Here is a 19,282-nt window from a genome sequence, read left to right as displayed (position 1 = left end):
TTTCCCTATTTCTTCACACTAACATTGGAGAGGCTGTTGGAGCTGGATCAGGGTCTATAGTCATGTGCTTGGTTATGAAATGTCTCATGATTCAGCCTCACAATATAAATAATAAGAAGGGGAGGGAAATCCCAGATAATCTTCCTTCACCAACGCACATTGCAAAAGAGCTGGAAAGTAACTGTCACCTGCCCTCATCAGACATGGCGGCTGCGCGCTCCGCCCTGCAGGCGGGTGACGTCAGCTGCCCTCATCAGACATGGCGGCTGCACGCTCCGCCCGGCAGGTGACGTCACTGCGCGGCTATTGGCTGTCGCCGTCCCCACTTGTTGATGATGTAGTGTAGCGGATGGGAAGCGGTGCTGCTGTATTCTCCTGTGTGGCCGCTGGGTGGCGGTGTGGTTGCGCTCTACTCATTCTCTGCACGGTCTCCGCAGGCTGAGCCGCTGCTCGGGACGGGGAGGGGTGCGGCCGCTACTCGGGGGGCTCCTCCGGGTCACACTGCTGTCCGGTGAGTGCAGGGGAAGGGGCGGGGATAACGGAATGCGGGGAGCAGACGGCACGTGGGCTGTTCCTGGATGAGAGTTCTAAGAGTTCTGTAATGTTGCCCATCAATATATTATATGCTGCTCATCTATCTATCTACAGTATTTGTCTATGCGTTATGTTTTTATATAGCACTGACATCTTCTGCAGCACTTTACAGAGTATATAGTCCTGTCACTGACTCTCCTCAGAGGAGCTCACAATCTAATCTTACCATAGTTATAGTCTGATGTCCTACCATATTATTATTATTATGTGTTTATATAGCACTGACATCTTCTGCAGCACTTTACAGAGTACATACTCATGCCACTGGCTGTCCTCAGAGGAGCTCACACTCTAATCCTACCATAGTCATAGTCTAATGTCCAACCATATTATTATTATTATGTATTTATATAGCACTGGCATGTTCTGCAGCACATTACAGAGTACATAGTCATGTCACTGACTGTCCTCAGAGGAGCTCACAATCTAATCCTACCATAGTCATAGTCTAATGTCCAACCATATTATTATTATGTATTTATATAGCACTGACATCTTCTGCAGCACATTACAGAGTACATAGTCATGTCACTGACTGTCCTCAGAGGTGCTCATAATCTAATCCTACCATAGTCATAGTCTAATGTCCAACCATATTATTATTATGTATTTATATAGCACTGACATCTTCTGCAGCACATTACAGAGTACATAGTCATGTCACTGACTGTCCCCAGAGGAGCTCAGTCTAATCCTACCATAGTCATAGTCTAATGTCCAACCATATTATTATTATGTATTTATATAGCACTGACATCTTCTGCAGCACATTACAGAGTACATAGTCATGTCACTGACTGTCCTCAGAGGAGCTCACAATCTAATCCTACCATAGTCATAGTCTAATGTCCTACCATATTATTATTATTATTATTATTATGTATTTATATAGCACTGACATTTTCTGCAGCACTGTACATAGTACATAGTCATGTCACTGACTGTCCTCAGTGGCGCTCACAATCTAATCCTACCATAGTCATAGTCTAATGTCCTCCCATATTATTATTCTGTATTTATACAGCACTGACATCTTCTGCAGCACTTTACAGAGTACATAGTCATGTCACTGACTGTCCTCAGAGGCACTCACAATCTAATCGTACTATAATCATAGTCTAATGTCCTACCATATTATTATTATTATGTATTTATATAGCACTGACATTTTCTGCAGCACTGTACATAGTACATAGTCATGTCACTGACTGTCCTCAGAGGCGCTCACAATCTAATCCTACCATAGTCATAGTCTAATGTGCTACTGAAAGATTGTATTAACGTGCCAGGGGCACTATGGCGGAAAATTGTAAAATTTAAAATATGTACAAACAGACAAATAAGAAGTACGTTTTTTTTTTCCAGAGTAAAATGAGCCATAAATTACTTTTCTCCTTTGTTGCTGTCACTTACCGTAGGCAGTAGAAATCTGACAAAAGTGACAGGTTTTGGACTAGTCCATCTCTTCATAGGGGATTCTCAGCAAGGCTTTTATTCTTTATAAAGATATTCCCTAAAAAGGATTTAAACAATGATGCTGGCCAGCTTCCCTGCTCACTACACAGTTTTTTTGGCAGTTGGACAGAGCAACTGCCACTCACTAAGTGCTTTTGAAAATAAATAAATCCTTGAGAATCCCCTATGAAGAGATGGACTAGTCCAAAACGTTCTGTCAGATTTCTACCACCTACTGTAAGTGACAGCAACATGGAAGAAAAGTAATTTTTGGCTCATTTTACTCTGGAAAAAATGTGCTTCTTATTTGTATATGTTCGCACATATTTTAAATTTTACGATTTTTCACCTTAGTGCCCCTTTAAGGACATACACCACTGCAGATATCCTTCAACTACATAATTTCTCCAACAAGTCAGTCGTGCATGTAGCATGAAAGCCAATTTTATGCTGGGAATACACAATGAGATTTTTCAGCAGATTTACTGTCTGATTGATCCTCCGGTCGATCCCCCTATCGTTTTTCTGATCGATGTCCGTTCACTTCTATGAGAAATCGATCAGAAAAACGATTGAAAATCAGATTGGACCTGGCGGAAATGATCTATTATCTGTTTAATGCAAGTATTGCAATCAATTTTTTTTGACTGATTGTAACATGTCAAAAATCTGACCAATGTACCACACATATATGTTCAATTTTTTCCTCAATTATGATAAAAATGATTGGAAACTCTGAGAAAACTGTTTGGGTGTGTATATTAATAAATTGACAATCTACCACACACCATACAATTTTCAGAAAAATTTATCAAAAAATCCAAGTTTTATCAAAGAAAGGTGGGAAATCTGATCGGATTTCTTGCTCAAATTCAAAAAAAAAAAAAACTTTTCGAATTCTCGGGAAATCTGATCCTTCTATATCAAATTGTCGTAAAATCGGATCATTTTATTGTATCGTGTGTGGCCACCGTAACAGATGAGATTCCTTTCATGCATTGTTGTAAAGAACCTGATATGTAATCAAATAACAGATGTTTTACCTTCAGAGACAGCAGGACTCTCCTGTCCTTCACAGAACGAGTGTGCATTGTGAGAAGTCCTCCAGTGTCATTCACTATTGTGGATCAAGTCTGTGAAATGTTTGCTATCTGTTACATGGGATACTTGTTGATCTTGTGACCACTTGTGTCAGCTAGAATGCATTGTGTATATAGCTCTGCTATTGTGTATGTAAATATAAACACAAACTAGGTCAGGGGGCCAAACATGGACGCCATTGTGTACAAGCGGCTGATTGGTCTGTAGCCCCAGAAAGGGGGGAAGGTATAGTCTACAGGTGGGTCTCCCCCACTGGCAGTCCTTTTTTTTTGCTTTTATTCTAAGAGTGCGACCAACTTACATCCGTTCATTTCTGGAGGTAGCCGAGGGGAGATGGGCTGATAGTCTCCGCCTGCACAGTGCCTTTGGTTCCTCCCCATGCAACCTACCTTTGTGAGTATATTTCCTGCAGAACGCTTAAAGGATACCCGAAGTGACGTGTGACAGGATGAGATAGACATGGGTATGTACAGTGCCTAGCACACAAATAACTAGGCTGTTTTTTTTTCTTTCTCTGCCTGAAAGAGTTAAACATCAGGTACGTAAGTAGCAGTTCCTGTCTGAGTGTAATTTCTTATCAGTGTGACCCTCACTGATAAGAAATTACAACTATAAAACACTTTCCTAGCAGAAAATAGCTTCTGAGAGCAGGAAAGAGATAAAAAAGGGTCAATGGTTCATAGATTTTTAGCTCTGGCATACTTCAATGAATGTGTCGTTGAGCAAAAACAATAAGGGCCCGTTTCCACTAGGGCGAATTCGCATGCGTGGCCTGCATGCAAATTCGCATAGGCAATGAAAGTGGATGGGACTGTTTCCACTTGTCAGGATTTCTGAGCGTTTTTCTGTGCAGGATTTTTCTGCACGGTAGAGCCTGCAGAATTCGCCTGCGTGAGGAATGCAGGCGATTCGCACATAATGCATTTAATAGGGAAAACGCACATGCGTTTTTTGCCGCGATTTCGCGTGCGAATTCGCATGAAAACTAATGCAAATTGAACCAGGCAGTGACATGGTTAAATTCGCATATACCCTGCCTATGCGAAATCGCGGCAAAAATCGCCCGCGGAATCGCATCCGCATGCGATTTCGTCAGCGGTGGAATCCCGGTGATTCGCACCGCACTAGTGGAAACGGGCCCTAAAACAGCAAAAACTTAAAAAGAAAATTTAACTATAAAACAAAACTGTGGAATATCTTAACCACTTTGTCCTCCTTGACGTATTTATACGTCAAGGAGGACAGACGCTCTCCCGCGACCGATCTCGCGCGTGCACGCGCGCTCTCGCCCGCGGATCGTTAGCCCAGGAATCAGTGAATCGGGCTATGGTGCCTGATCACTGATTCCTCTCCCCCACAGAAAAAGCGACAGCTTCTCTCGGAAGCTTCGCTTTTTCTAATTCCCATGTCCCTCTAAGCGTACATTGTACGCAATGTAAACAAACTCAAGGTTGCCATCTTGTGGCCAAAAAGTAAAACTACATCTAAAAGTTAAAAAAAATTAACACACTCATATATTTCCCTAAATCAAGCCCTATTTACATCCCACCCTCCCCAAAATGCCCACATAAAATGTTTAATAAAAAAAAAAAAACATTACAATAAAAAACACATAAATATTTACCTAAGGGTCTAAAAGTTTATAAATATCTATGTGAGGGCTCGTTTCCACTATAGCGAATCCGCATGCGGGCACTGCATGCGGATTCGAATACTCAATGTTAGTGGATGGGGCTGTTTCCACGTGTGCGGCGGCGGCGGCGTTTTTCGGTGCGGGAAAAAATCTGCACGACAGGGTCGTCAGATTTCGCGTGCGGCAGGAATGCGGGCGAATCGCCGCTAATGCATTCAATAGGGAAATCGCATGCGGCTTTGTCATGCGGATTTCCCCGCGATTTCGCAGGCGATTTCGCATGAAAGGCAATGGAACTTTACACAGGCAGTGACATGGTTAAATTCGCCTGGCTCCTTGCCATGCGAAATCGCATGCGAAATCGCGGGTAAATCCGCATGGGGAAACGCAGCCGCATGCGATTTCTTCAGCGGTGGAATCCAGGCGATTCCGCACCGCTACAATGGAAACGAGCCCTAAAGATGAAATATTTCTTTTCTTTTTTTTTTTTTTTTTTATAAGCTTGTAAATAGTGATGGATGCAAAACGAAAAAAATGCACCTTTATTTCCAGATAAAATATTGTCGCCATACATTGTGATAGGGACATCATTTAAACGGTGAAATACCCGAGACAAATGGGCAAATACAATACGTGAGTTTTAATTATGGAGGCATGTATTATTTTAAAACTATAATGGCCGAAAACTGAGAAATAATGAATTTTTTTTCTTATTCTTCCTGTTAAAATGCATTTACAGTAAAGTGGCTCTTAGCAAAATGTACCCCCTAAAGCAGGGGTCTCAAACTCGAGGCCCGCGGGCAATTTGCGGCCCTCGATACAATATTTTGTGGCCCTCGCCGGCAAAAGCTTCCTTATAGTTCGCTTCAGTGCTCCCAAGTAATCTGCCGCATCCCCGCCGCTAAACGAGGGCTGCAGAGCCCCCAAATTGCCCGGGGGGCAATCCGCCGGCATTTCCTGGAAGGGGCAGAGCTTTCAGCTTCAGCTCTGCCCCTCCTGACGTCAATCGCTGCGGATCGCCGCCTCTCCCCGCCCCTCTCTGTGAAGGAAGAGTGAGAGGGGCGGGCAGAGGCGGCGATGCGGCCCAGCCTCATCCTGACTTTGCCTCCTGCGGCCCCCCAGGTAAATTGAGTTTGAGACCCCTGCCCTAAAGAAAGCCTAGTTGGTGGTGGAAAAAACAAGATATAGATCAGTTCATTGTGATAAGTAGTGGTAAAGTTATAGGCTAATGAATGGGAGGTGAACATTGCTCGGATGCATAAAGTGAAAACGACTGAGAGCTTAAGTGGTTAAAAAGTCATTTTTAGGAGAAGGAGGATAGATACAATAGTTTATTTCATCAGTTTATTTTCACCTTGGGTATCCTTTAATTGTCTGACATATTGCGCTATTGTACGCCTGTTGTCTCTGCATTTTTTCCCCAGAGTGCTCCTCTCCCCCTTCCGCCTGTAGCCAAAAGGTACAGAATAACCAGCAAGTTCATGGTGACCCAGAACTCATTGGAGTGTGTAAGGGACTACAATGGTCCTAAAAGCCCCCTTACTAAGATGTTAAAAAAAACAAAAGTTTGCTTTCTTAAAACAGAAAGAATTTGTGATAATTCAGGTTGGAGTGAGCTCGAGATATCTCCCAGTGCATCACTGCTGAATATATGCAAATTAACCATTCTACCCTTAGGCCTGGAACCCACAGGAGCGCTTTTGGCAGCGTTTTGGCAGCACTGCGATACGCTAGCAGTTTGCCAAAACGCTGGGCTAATGTTAATGGATGGGGCAACTTCCACAGGAGCGTTTGCGTTTCCCAGAAACGCAAACGCAGGACCTGCAGCATTTTGGGAGCGTTAGCGCTTCAATGTAAAGTATTGAAACGCTAGCAGAAACGCTCAGCAAAACCTAAACTGAGCGGTTTTGCTAGCGTTTTGCGGTTCAGCACACTGTAACAAAATTAAAAATAATTCACAGGACCAATCAGGATAAAAACGCAAAACGCAAAACGCTAGGCACCCGCTGGGGAAAAAAATACAATGTTGCAAAACACAACCCAAAACGCGCATGAATCCGCTTGCAAACCGCTCAGACAAAACGCTAGCGGTTGCGTTTTGCGTTTGCGGTTTTCAGTGGGTTCCAGGCCTTAGAAGCTAAACACACCTCCAGAACCGCTGGAATGGTTCTGGAGGTGTGTTTAGCTTCTAAGGGCAACAATGGTTAATTTGCATATTCAGCAGTGATGCACTGGGAGACATCTCAAGCTCACTCCAACCTGAATTATCGCAAATTCTTTCTGTTTTAAGAAAGCAAACTTTTGTTTTGCCTGTAGCCAAACACACTAAAATGTATTGGTCTGTAAAATCCTGCATTCACTGACTATAGATAGCTTGTTTCAATGCATAAATCAGACACATTTCCACCAATTTGAGTGTTTTGTGGTTCTGTATCTCCCAGCTGGAGAGAAAATATTCACTACAGGGGGGTGATTGAATCCACTGGGTTGCAGATCTGGAATCTGCTAAATCATCACACAGCTACCTCTCATGAGACCGAGCTACCATACCACCTACCATATTATGTATTTATATAGCACTGACATCTTCTGCAGCACTTTACAGAGTACATAGTCATGTCACTGACTGTCCTCAGAGGAGCTCACAATCTAATCCTACCATAGTCATAGTCTAATGTCCTACCATATTATTATTATGTATTTATAAAGCACTGACATCTTCTGCAGCACATTACAGAGTACATAGTCATGTCACTGACTGTCCTCAGAGGAGCTCACAATCTAATCCTACCATAGTCATAGTCTAATGTCCTACCATATTATTATGTATTTATATAGCACTGACATCTTCTGCAGCACATTACAGAGTACATAGTCATGTCACTGACTGTCCTCAGAGGAGCTCACACTCTAATCCTACCATAGTCATAGTCTAATGTCCTACCATATTATTATTATGTATTTATAAAGCACTGACATCTTCTGCAGCACATTACAGAGTACATAGTCATGTCACTGACTGTCCTCAGAGGAGCTCACACTCTAATCCTACCATAGTCATATGTCCTACCATATTATTATTATGTATTTATAAAGCACTGACATCTTCTGCAGCACATTACAGAGTACATAGTCATGTCACTGACTGTCCTCAGAGGAGCTCACACTCTAATCCTACCATAGTCATATGTCCTACCATATTATTATTATGTATTTATAAAGCACTGACATCTTCTGCAGCACATTACAGAGTACATAGTCATGTCACTGACTGTCCTCAGAGGAGATCACAATATAATCCTACTATAATCATAGTCTAATGTCTTAGCTTAGGCAGTTTTCCGGGAAGCAGTTGAAAATACACAGTGCAATTTATTAATGCAGAGCCGGATCACCCACAAGACAATCTAGGCAGATGCCCAGGTCCTGTTTCCAGCAGCCTGGCTGACGGTCTTCTCTATGCACTGAGAGGTCAGGTGACACAGGGGGAGGGAATACCTGCACCCAGCATGAGCCCCTGGTCCCCCCTTATACCATCTCTGGTGTTAATGAGGGGAATCGCTGTGCTGTACAGATCAGTCCCATAACGTCCGCCCAGCGTGCTGCTGATTAATAATCGCAGCATTCGTTGTATCAGTCCATTCAGTGCCGTGCTGGAGAAACGGCTCTGATGAGCACTGCATGGCTGAGCAACAGCTGAGGGGTGATGTGAGGTGATCACGTCAGGTGATATACATCTCCTTCCCCAGAAGAATACTGTACATACATGATATCAGCAGACACACCTCTATCATCACCCCAGGCTGGGAGCCAATGAGAAAACAGCAATACGAACTCTGTCGCAGATGGCAAATCTATATATCTACCTAGTATCTTTATTTCTGTCTATTCAGCCATCTATCCATGCAATTATCTGTCTGTCTCTATCTATCTGTTGATCTTCCTGTCTATCTATCTATCTATCTAATGTCTTTCTTTTTTTTATCTAATATTACGTCTGGACTATTGTAAAATACTACAGTACTTTGTGGACCACCAACTAACAGACTTGCGCCGCTCCAATCTGTACTGAACTCGGCTGCTCGTCTCATTCATCTCTCCTCTCGCTCTTCCTCTGCTGCTCCTCTCTGTCAAGCTCTTCACTGGCTGCCAATTAACGAGAGGATTCGATTCATACTCTTAACCCTAACTTACAAAGCTCTCCACAATCTCTCTCCCCCGTACATCTCCTCACTAATATCCAGACACCAACCCAATCGCAATCTGACATCTGCACATGAGCTTCTATTATCCTCCTCTAGAGTTACCTCCTCACATTCTCATATACAAGATTTCTCTCGTGCTTCACCCTTCCTCTGAATCCCCTTCCACAAAACATCTGTCACTCTCCAACCTTTGACATCTTTAAAAGCTCCCTCAAAAATCACTTTTTCTGACAAGCATATGCTCTACCTTAAGCCATTCCCCCTTTGACCTAAGGCCAAGATGCACTCCTACTAGATATCCTAGAAACACACTTCCTCTAGAAATGTACCGGTATACTGTATACCACCCCACCTCTTGTCCCCCCCTCCCCATTACTTTAGATTGTAAGCTCACAAGGGCAGGGCTCTCGCCCCCTTTTGTGTCTTGGAATTTGTTACACATTTTATTCATCGTGTTACTTTTGTTGCTGTAATGACCAATTCCGTATTTTGTTACCAATTTTGTATATTAGTGTACACCATTGTCTGTATTATGTACCCCATGTTTGTTTCTTACTTTGTACAGTGCCACGGAATATGTTGGTGCTTTATAAATCAATATTGATAATAATATTTGTCGATCTGAGTATGTACAGTGCCAAGTAGACAAATAACTAGGCTGTGTTCCTTTTCCTCTTTTTCCGTTTGAAACAGTTAACCATTTAAGCCTTCTGGACGTCGAAAGCTACGTCCAGGAGGCCATGTGCGCGCCCGCGCGTGCACGCGTGCTCCCGGCCGCGGAACGTTAGCCCAGGAATCAATCAATCGGGCCATGGTGCCCGATCACAGATTCCTCTCCTCCGCAGAAAAAGCGACAGCTTCTCTCGGAAGCCTCGCTTTTTCAGACTCTTGCATCCCCCTATGTCCCTCTAAGCATACATGTTACGCTTAGTGACGTCATGTAAACAAACTCATGGCTGCCATCTTGTGGACAAAAAGTAAAACTACATCTGTAAAAAAAAATAAAAAATCAACACATATTTACATAAAAAAAATGACTATTTAGATCCCACCCTCCCAAAAATACCCAAATAAAAGGTTTAATAAAAAAAAAAAAAATACAATTAAAAAAAAACCATGTAAATATTTACCTAAGGGTCTAAACTTTTTAAATATCAATGTAAAAGATGAAGTATTTCTATTTTTTTTTTTTTTTTAATTATAAGCTTGTAAATAGTGATGGATGCAAACCGGAAAAAATGCACTTTTATTTCCAAACAAAATATTGTCACCATACATCGTGATAGGGACATAATTTAAACGGTGTAATAACCGGGACATATGGGCAAATACAATACGTGAGTTTTAATTATGGAGGCATGTATTATTTTAAAACTATAATGGCCGAAAACTGAGAAATAATGAATATTTTCCGTTTTTTTTCTTATTCTTTGTGTTAAAATGCATTTACAGTAAAGCGGCTCTTAGCAAAATGTACCACCCAAAGAAAGCCTAATTGATGGCGGAAAAAACAAGATATAGATCAGTTAATTGTGATAAGTAGTGATAAAGATATAGGCTAATGAATGGGAGGTGAACATTGCTCGGATGCATAGTGAAAACAACTGAGGGCTGAAGTGGTTTACATTCAGGTATGTAAGTGACAGTTTCTCTCCAGTGGGAACTTTTTCGATCATTATCTGATCAGAAAGGATCTATCTGCTTGATTTCCTCCAGACACTGAACACAAATTTTCAATCTATTTCAGCTTGAATCTCTGTGCCTGCCGGGTCCCTATCCATCCATCCCCACCGTTCTCACCTCTCCGCTGCGGGGTCCTGGTCTCTGCTTCACCGCTGGAGGCTGCTCTGTCTTCTACACTTCCTATCCCTGGGTACATGTGTGACGTAATGCAGGGCACAGACACTAGAGGCACTGTGACCACCAGAGGCCCCTAGTGTCTAGCCCGGCATTACGTCACACAGGCGCCCGGGGATAGGAAGTGAAGAGGACGCAGGGGAGAAGCAGTGACCACCTGTGCGTCGGACCGGTGAGAGTACCTTCGTTGGTTAATCGAACACCGATAGATGCGCTCCCAATCGGCTGAAATTTTTCCACACGGACCGATTGACCCAATCGAGCGATTTGAGCCAGAAATTTCTTGATCGGTCGATTGATCAGGCCAAATGCTTCGATTGAATTGGCTGTATATGGACAGGAGAAATTGATGTGTATGGCCTGTTTTAGCCCTGGAACATATAAAGAATATGTAAAAGGCTGTATTATTCAGTTGAGACGATACAACATTAATCTTACCTTTTTTTTAAATTATAAAGAAAAAAATAAAATTGGGTGATTCTTTAAAAAAAAGTAATTTTTAGGAGTAGGAGGAGAGATACAATTGTTCATCTCATCAGTTTTTTGTCGCCCCATGTTTCCCCTAAGGGCGACAGGACTCGAGCGCGTATGCAATGTAAACAGGATGTTGATTGGTGAAGTTGGTAAAGCTGCTGTCACATGGGCGATACTATTATGCAGGGTGACATTGGCGCAGGTCTTGTTTCCATAGCGCCCTGCGTGTTACATGACCGCCGCTCTTATCGCAGGACGGCGAGCCCTTATCGCCATCATTCCATGACGGGATCATGTTACAAAGTCCTGACAGAGGTGACAGCGATCCGCGTGTTTACACTGCGCTGATTGCGGACAGATTGTGTCATTACATTCCTGGACTCGCATTGTCAGCGGTGACACAACGCTGCTTTCACAATCGCACGCCGCGACTCTACAGGCGGAAAACATTCCTCTTCTCTGTCAGCGGAAAATCCACATCTCCTCGCTTTTTCCACCCGGGTGACTGGAGAGCGCTGTATTGCGACACAGGTAAAGTGACCCCGAGATTCCAGGTGATCTACCAGAAATCAGCACTGGATTACTGCATACTAGATCTGCCTTTGTGTCTTTCTGCCTTCTTAGTACAGAAGCTACAGTATTTGCAATAATTAAGCCTTAAACAACTGTAGTGAGAGTTATATGGAGGCTGCCATATTTATTTCCTTTTAAGCAATACCAGTTGCCTGGCAGCCCTGCTGATCCTCTGCCTCTAATACTTTTAGCCACAGCCCCTGAACAAGCATGCAGCAGCTCGGGGGTTTCTGACATTATTGCCATATCTGACAATATTATCTACATGCTTGTTTCTGGTGTGCTTCAGACACTACTGCAGCCAAATAGACCAGCAGGGCTGCCAGGCAAGTGGTATTTTTTAAAAACGAAATAATTATGGCAGCCTCCATAATCTTCTCACTTGAGGTTCCCTTTAAAGTGGCACTGAAGCAAAAAAACAAACAAACCAAAAACGTATGATGTAAGGAATTGTATGTTTGTACGGATAATTAAGAGAACATTAGTAGCAAAGAAAGTCTCATGTTTTTATTGTCAGGTGTGTGTGTATATATATATATATATATATATATATATATATATATATATATATATATATATATATATATATATATATATATATATATATATATATATAATTTTTTTTATTTATTTTTTTTAAGCATTGCATCATTCTGTCGTATTTGCAATTTACATTTACAAACCACACTCTCTGTGTTTTAAACTATGTAACAGAGCAGAGCTAATGACCCTCTCAGCTTCCCTGCAGTAAAACTTTATCTGAAGTTGTATTTCATAGTTTCTTTGAAGTTCAAGTGCCTCAGAAAACAGCGACCCGAGTTGGGTCAAAGCGCTCAGAGAAGCTTTGCATAGATAACAAGTGAAGTTTCTTAAAGAGTATCTGTAATGTAATAAAAATCCTGCTTGGGGATACTTGCCTCAGGAGGGGAAAGCCTCTGGATCCTATTGAGGCTTCCCCCGTCCTCCGGTATCTCGGCAATCCAGCAATGTGTCCCCCCGAAGTGCGGCGAGGTAAATATTTACGTACCGCGATCCTGTGCAGGCGCAGTATCGGCTCTCCGTTCGGGTACGGCGGGAATAGCTGAACCCGATTGTATCCGCTCTGCTGTGCAATTGCGAGTCCTTTGTGCCTGCGCAGTGGAGCGGATACGACCAGGTTCGGCTATTTCCACCTATACCGAAGGAAGAGCTGCTACTGCACCTGCGCTGGATCCTGGAGAGGTAAATACATCTTCTCTTGTCAGGCTTGTCGGGGGAGGATTCGGGGAGCCAGCACTGGATTCCTGCTATCTTCAGAGGTCGGGGAAGCCTCATTGGGACCCTGAGACTCCTCCCTGAGGTAAGTATCCCCCAGCAGGATTTTTTTACGTTAGTCTTTTTATCTCTTCCTGTACTGGAAACAATATGAGACTCATATCTGTGCTGCTAATGTACCATTTCTTAACTGTACTACACAGTTCATTATCTCCTAAGTTTATTTTCACTTCAGATTCCCTTTATAGGAGCAACTGTGGTTACCCACAATGCACCACTACTGAATATGCAAATTACCCCTATATGCCCCTGAAGCCAGGCTAGCATCCAGAACCGCTGGTGTATAGTGAGCCTATAGCTCAGCAGTCCTCAAACTAAGGCCCGCGGGCCGGATGTGGCCCCCTGAGGCTTTTTTAGACTAGTCTACAGATGTTTTTTTTTAGTCTACTGATGGTTTGCTGTAATGTTTGAGACCTGTTTTTAGACCTGGTCTAACATTCAGCAATTACACAATTCACAAAGGCAAACAAGGAGTGACCACGCCCACTTTTTCTGACAGAGATTAGACCAGCGGAATTTTGTAGGTAAAGTAAGGGCTGGTGCACACCGAGCGGGTTTTGCAGCGTTTCTGCAGCCGCTTGAGGCTGCAGATACGCTTGGTCAATGTATCTCAATGGGGTGGGTCACACCAGAGCGGGAGGCGTTTTGCAGAAACGCATACTCCCGGGGTGAGGCATTTTTTGGATTGCGGATGCGTTTCTGCCTCAATGTTAAAGGGAAGGTTCAGGGACTGTTGAAAAAAAATAAAAATCCGCATCCACTTACCTGGGGCTTCCTCCAGCCCGTGGCAGGCAGGAGGTGCCCTCGGCGCCGCTCCGGAGGCTCCCGGTGGCCGACCTGACCTGGCCAGGCCGGCGGCCAGGTCGGGCTTCTTCTGCGGTCCAAAATGCGCTTCACGGTGGCGTGCTGACGTCATCGGACGTCCTCTGGGCTGTACTGCGCAGGCTCAGAACTACTGAGGTCAGGTGAGCCACCGGAGACCACCGGGAGCCTGTGGAGCGGCGCCGAGGGCACCTCCTGCCTGCCACGGGCTGGAGGAAGCCCCAGGTAAGTGGATGCGGATTTTTATTTTTTTCAACAGTCCCTGAACCTTCCCTTTTTAAGTATAGGAAAACCGCAAACCGCTCTGAAAAACGGCAGTTCAGAGCGGTTTTGACGGCGTTTTTGTTACCGAAGCTGTTCAGTAACAGCGTTACTGTAACAATACATGAAATCTACTACACCAAAACCGCTACACAAAACCGCAAAATGCTAGCTGAAACACTACAGAAAAATAAGAAAAAGCGTTTCAAAATCTGCTAGCATTTTGCGGATCTGCTAGCGGGTTTTGGTGTGCACTGGGCCTCATTCTGTGAGGTATTTTAGACATGAGGATGGAACCTTTTGAATTAATTATGCAGGAGTTTAATTGTATGCAGAGGAGAGCTCATCAGAGGAGAAGGATGTCAGTCATAGCTACTTGTTTGTGAATTGCATCTTTTGATCATTTCCCCTGCTTTACCCACCTAATTACCAAATGCTTTAGACCAGGTCTACAAACAGGTCTAAAACATTTGGTAATGGTGAATTCCCCTTTGATGCAACTGACCAAACCATCAGTAGACTAAAAACCATCAGTAGACTAGTCTAAACTGCTTAGTGAATTGAGGCCACAGAGTCATGTTGAAAATCCGGAGATTTTCTCTATGAGAGCAGAGTTCTCCCTTAGAAGTGATTTGCAGAACAGTCGCCGCCGTCTGGCTGATAGAGCTCCCCTGCAGGAACGCGTTGGAATGTCGGGTCTCGGCTGGTATCGGGATTTGCCGTACTGAGAGAGCGAAATGTTTGTCATCCGCTGCAGAGATTTGGCCGTGAAAAGTCCTGTCGGTTATCTCACTGATCTCGAGAAGTAGATAACCGTTCCCTGAGGCAATCAGTCTGGCTCCTCTCCATGATAACTGTCAGCGATGGGAATTATTTTATTGCAGGGCGGAAACTGCTGATGGTTGGGAGGAGTCATGTGACTAATTCGCCACGCGAGGAAATCCTGCGTCCAGATGTAACGCTGAGGGGAGAGGCGGGAGGGCTGTGCTCTGTGCTGCTAACCTGTCACTACTACTGAGACCGTTATATCTATTGTGTGTATTACAGGTATTGTCGCATTATCTGAGATTATTATTGGTATTCTGATTGTTTTTGGTATTATTGGTCTTTCTACCATTATTGGTGTTATCATCGTTATCGGTATTGTTGTGTCTGTGTTATTATTTCACCATTTTGCTGTCATCTTTGTATATATTACTAAGCGATTAGACGTAGCTTGTTCTTCACAGTCGGCTTATCATTAAAGGGAACCTAAACTGAGAAGGATGTGGATTTTTTATTTTAAAATAATACCATTTGCTGACTCTCCTGCTGATCCTGTGTCTCTAATGCTTAGCCACAGCCCCTGAACAAGCATGCAGATCAGGTGCTCTGACTGAAGTCAGACTGTATTAGCTGCATGCTTGTTTTTGGTATGATTCAGACACTACTTCAGCCAAAGAGATCAGCAGGACTGCCAGGCAACTGGTTAAAAGGAAGCATCCATATCCCTCTCAGTTAAGTTCTAAGTTAAGTTCCCTTTAATATTGCTGCTGTTGTCATTATATTTTATTTGTTAGTCTTGTTATTAGTAGTGTTACTGTTGACATAAATTACTAGTAGTAGCAGTAGCAGCAGCAGCGGTAGTAGTGGTAGTGGCCCCCCCAATTATCCTCCATTCTGTCTATACTGTGTTGGTACCAGGGCTATGGAGTCGGAGCCATTTTGGGTACCTGGAGTTGGAGTCAGGGTTGTTGGTTTCATAAACTTTGGAGTTGGATAATTTTTGTACCGACTCCACAGCCCTGGCTGCTACAATGTGAAAGGATTTTTTTCTGATATTTTAATACAGTTGTGGGTCAGACAGCCTGTGTGTTCAATCATCCCTGTGTCCCTGACTCCTCCCGCTGTCTCTGACTCCTCCCGCTGTCTCTGACTCCTCCCGCTGTCCCTGACTCCTCCCTCTGTCTCCCTCCAGCTATGTCGGGGCTGTTACAGGATACGAGGAGGACATGTTGGAGATGCCGGCCAGTATGATCAGTGAGAGTGCGGGCCGTGCCTGGGAGCCGCTGACTCGAAGGGAGAAGGTGCCGTGCGACCGTTTCAAACACGTCACCGCTGTTCACAATGGCTTTGTTTACGTCCACGGCGGACGGCAAGACTCGGATCTCGGTGACTTCTGGCGGTACAACATAGGTGAGCTCACTGCCTTCATTATTCATAGGTATGCCTACTAGGGTGAGGGGGCGGAGCCTCTGCTGATGGGTGTGGCAGGGGTGCAGAGCCGGGAGATCAGGAGGGCAGAGATCCCACCAACATCCCAGAGAGACAGAAGATCCAGTGAGGGGGAAGGGAAGCCTCTGCTGATGGGTGCAGAGCAGTGAGTTCAGGGGTGCTGAAATCCTACTATCAAAGCCCTTGAGAGATAGTAAAATCTAGCAGGGGAGGTGGAGCCACTGGCAGTGGGTGGAGCAAGTATGCAAAACAGAAAACTCAGAGTGCAGAGATCTCACCACCACCATCCTTGAGAGATGAATGTATCTGGGGTGGGGCCTTGCTAATGGGCGTGTCACATGAGCAGAACCTACTTAAACTCTGAGACATGAAAGAAAATGCTAGGGGACTTATGGCGCCCAGCATTGTTATCTGGCCGGTTCAGTCATAATGATCGAATCTGGCAGAGGTCAATACTGCAATATGATTGCCCAACTAATTTCTGCATAAATTGATCAATCTGGTATGCAGGAAAAATCTCAGTCGAAAATGGCCCGTTTGGGCGCATGACGGTAATAGCGACCACAGGCCAGTCTCCCCATGTGTCCCCTCGGGCCCCTGGTAAGTGTTGCAGGGGCCGTTGTCTTTTTGAATTGTCAGTGCAAGTGGCTGTAGCATGCGACACCGGCGCGTCTACTGATTTCACTACATATCCCGCGATGTCACATGGTACAGGCGTTCGCATTGACGACAGACATTAGAGGAGATAGGTTAGCCTGCTACACTCTCCATCGGCACAAGGGGGAAAAGGGGTGGTGCTAGAACAGCGCTGGGCAAACTACGGCCCACGGGTGCTGTTATGTCGGCCCGCTGAGAGGCGGCCAGATTCCTCCCTCTCTGCAGAGTCGGGAGTGGGCAGCGGATGATTTGAAACTCGCCTACAATCACCGCCTCCCTCGTCGCATCTCTATGGCAACAGCACGTCACGTGACTTTGGCAGCCAGTGCGTAATACTCTGGCACGTCCTGTGAGGCCCCGTTGCCATGGATACGCAAAGCGATTGAAGGTGATTGAGCATTTACAGCGTTTGAACATCGGTCTCCGTGCAGCTGTGAGTCCTTCTCCTGTTCTCATCCCAGCCCGAAACTTCCTTACCAGAGAAGGCAGAAGTCCCGCTCTGTTCCTGCATGAGATGGTGGAGGATGCGGGCAAAAGATTTAGTTAAGTATAAAAAACAAATAAAATAGTCGCCACACTTTTTACATCTTATTCGGAACGGGATGAAACAAACAGAGAAATTCCGCAGAGCATCATTGCAGACAAAAATGTTTGTGCTTAGTTTGTGAGGGTGTCGGGCAGTGAACTTGCTGCAGGTCTCTGTCCTGGGGGGTGTGGGTTGGTTTGTACCGGTCTGAGTGCCGTAGATCTTGTGCTGACTGTACAGAAAGTTGCAGTGCAGGTTCTCACTTACTTCTCCCCTTTATTTTTAGCGGCGAAGCAGTGGGATCAGCTCGCGGGCGGCCGGCAGGCTCCAGACAAGCTGGAAGGACACTCCATGGTGGCGTATCAGGTGACCGGCGTCTCTATGTTGTCTATGTAGACACCGTGTCGTTTTATTCCAAGACCAAAATATTATGGCAACAAACAAAATAACCAATAGAGCGAAACAGAATGTGAAATGTGATTCTTTCTGTCATTATACCAAATATTTATCTTTTCTAAAGAGGACCTGTAACACTCACATAACAAATTACTCGGGATACCCATTCTTACCCTAAAGAGGAACTGTAGTGAAAATTAAGTAATGAATAAAACTGCTTAACTTTATACAATATTTATTTATTTATTGATTATTTTGTCAGTGTTTGCCCATTGTAAAATCTTTCCTCTCTTTGATTTACATTCTGCAATTTATCACAGGCGGTGACATCTGGCGTGAGACAGAGCAGTGACAGGGGCTGTCAGTGACAATGGACAGAGCAGTAAGGGTAGCTGTCAGCAGCATGGGACAGAGCAGTGAGGGTAGCTGTCAGTGGCATGGGACAGAGCAGTGAGGGTAGCTGTTAGCAGCATGGGACAGAGCAGTGAGGGTAGCTGTCAGCGGTGTGGGACAGAGCAGTGAGGGTAGCTGTCAGCAGTGTGGGACAGAGCAGTGAGGGCAGCTGTGGGTGGGACAGAGCAGTGAGGTCAGCAGCGTGGAACAGAGCAATGAGGGTAGCTGTCAGCAGCGTGGGACAGAGCAGTGAGGGTAGCTGTCAGCGGTGTGGGACAGAGCAGTGAGGGCAGCTGTGGGTGGAACAGAGCAGTGAGGGTAGCTGTGGGTGGGACAGAGCAGTGAGGGTAGCTGTGGGTGGGACAGAGCAGTGAGGGTAGCTGTGGGTGGGACAGAGCAGGGAGGGTAGCTGTGGGTGGGACAGAGCAGGGAGGGCAGCTGTGGGTGGGACAGAGCAGGGAGGGCAGCTGTGGGTGGGACAGAGCAGTGAGGGCAGCTGTGGGTGGGACAGAGCAGGGAGGGCAGCTGTGGGTGGGACAGAGCAGGGAGGGCAGCTGTGGGTGGGACAGAGCAGGGAGGGCAGCTGTGGGTGGGACAGAGCAGGGAGGGCAGCTGTGGGTGGGACAGAGCAGTGAGGGTTAGCTGTGGGTGGGACAGAGCAGTGAGGGCAGCTGTGGGTGGGACAGAGCAGTGAGGGCAGCTGTGGGTGGAACAGAGCAGTGAGGGCAGCTGTGGGTGGGACAGAGCAGTGAGGGTAGCAGTTGGTGGCATTGGACAGAGCAGTGAGTGTAGCTGTCGGCGGCGTGG

The 19,282-nt window shown here is 45.1% G+C and overlaps 1 protein-coding gene across 1 annotated transcript in view; it reads left to right on the top strand.

Annotated features, from left to right (window-relative positions):
• Positions 1-322: 322 nt before the first annotated feature.
• LOC137525915 (leucine-zipper-like transcriptional regulator 1 homolog) overlaps positions 323-19,282 on the top strand; it is a 30,061-nt gene continuing 11,101 nt past the window's right edge. The window contains exons 1-3 of the mRNA XM_068247125.1: positions 323-511; positions 16,247-16,464; positions 17,973-18,052. Of these exons, the coding sequence (XP_068103226.1) occupies positions 16,281-16,464; positions 17,973-18,052 (264 nt within the window). The 5' untranslated portion in view covers positions 323-511; positions 16,247-16,280. The remainder of the gene's footprint in view (positions 512-16,246; positions 16,465-17,972; positions 18,053-19,282) is intronic.

Source organism: Hyperolius riggenbachi, chromosome 7, assembly GCF_040937935.1.
Source record: "Hyperolius riggenbachi isolate aHypRig1 chromosome 7, aHypRig1.pri, whole genome shotgun sequence".
NCBI classification, from domain to species: Eukaryota; Metazoa; Chordata; class Amphibia; order Anura; family Hyperoliidae; genus Hyperolius; species Hyperolius riggenbachi.
The sequence above is the reverse complement of the archived record's forward strand: the minus strand, read 5'-3'. Positions and strand labels throughout refer to the sequence as shown.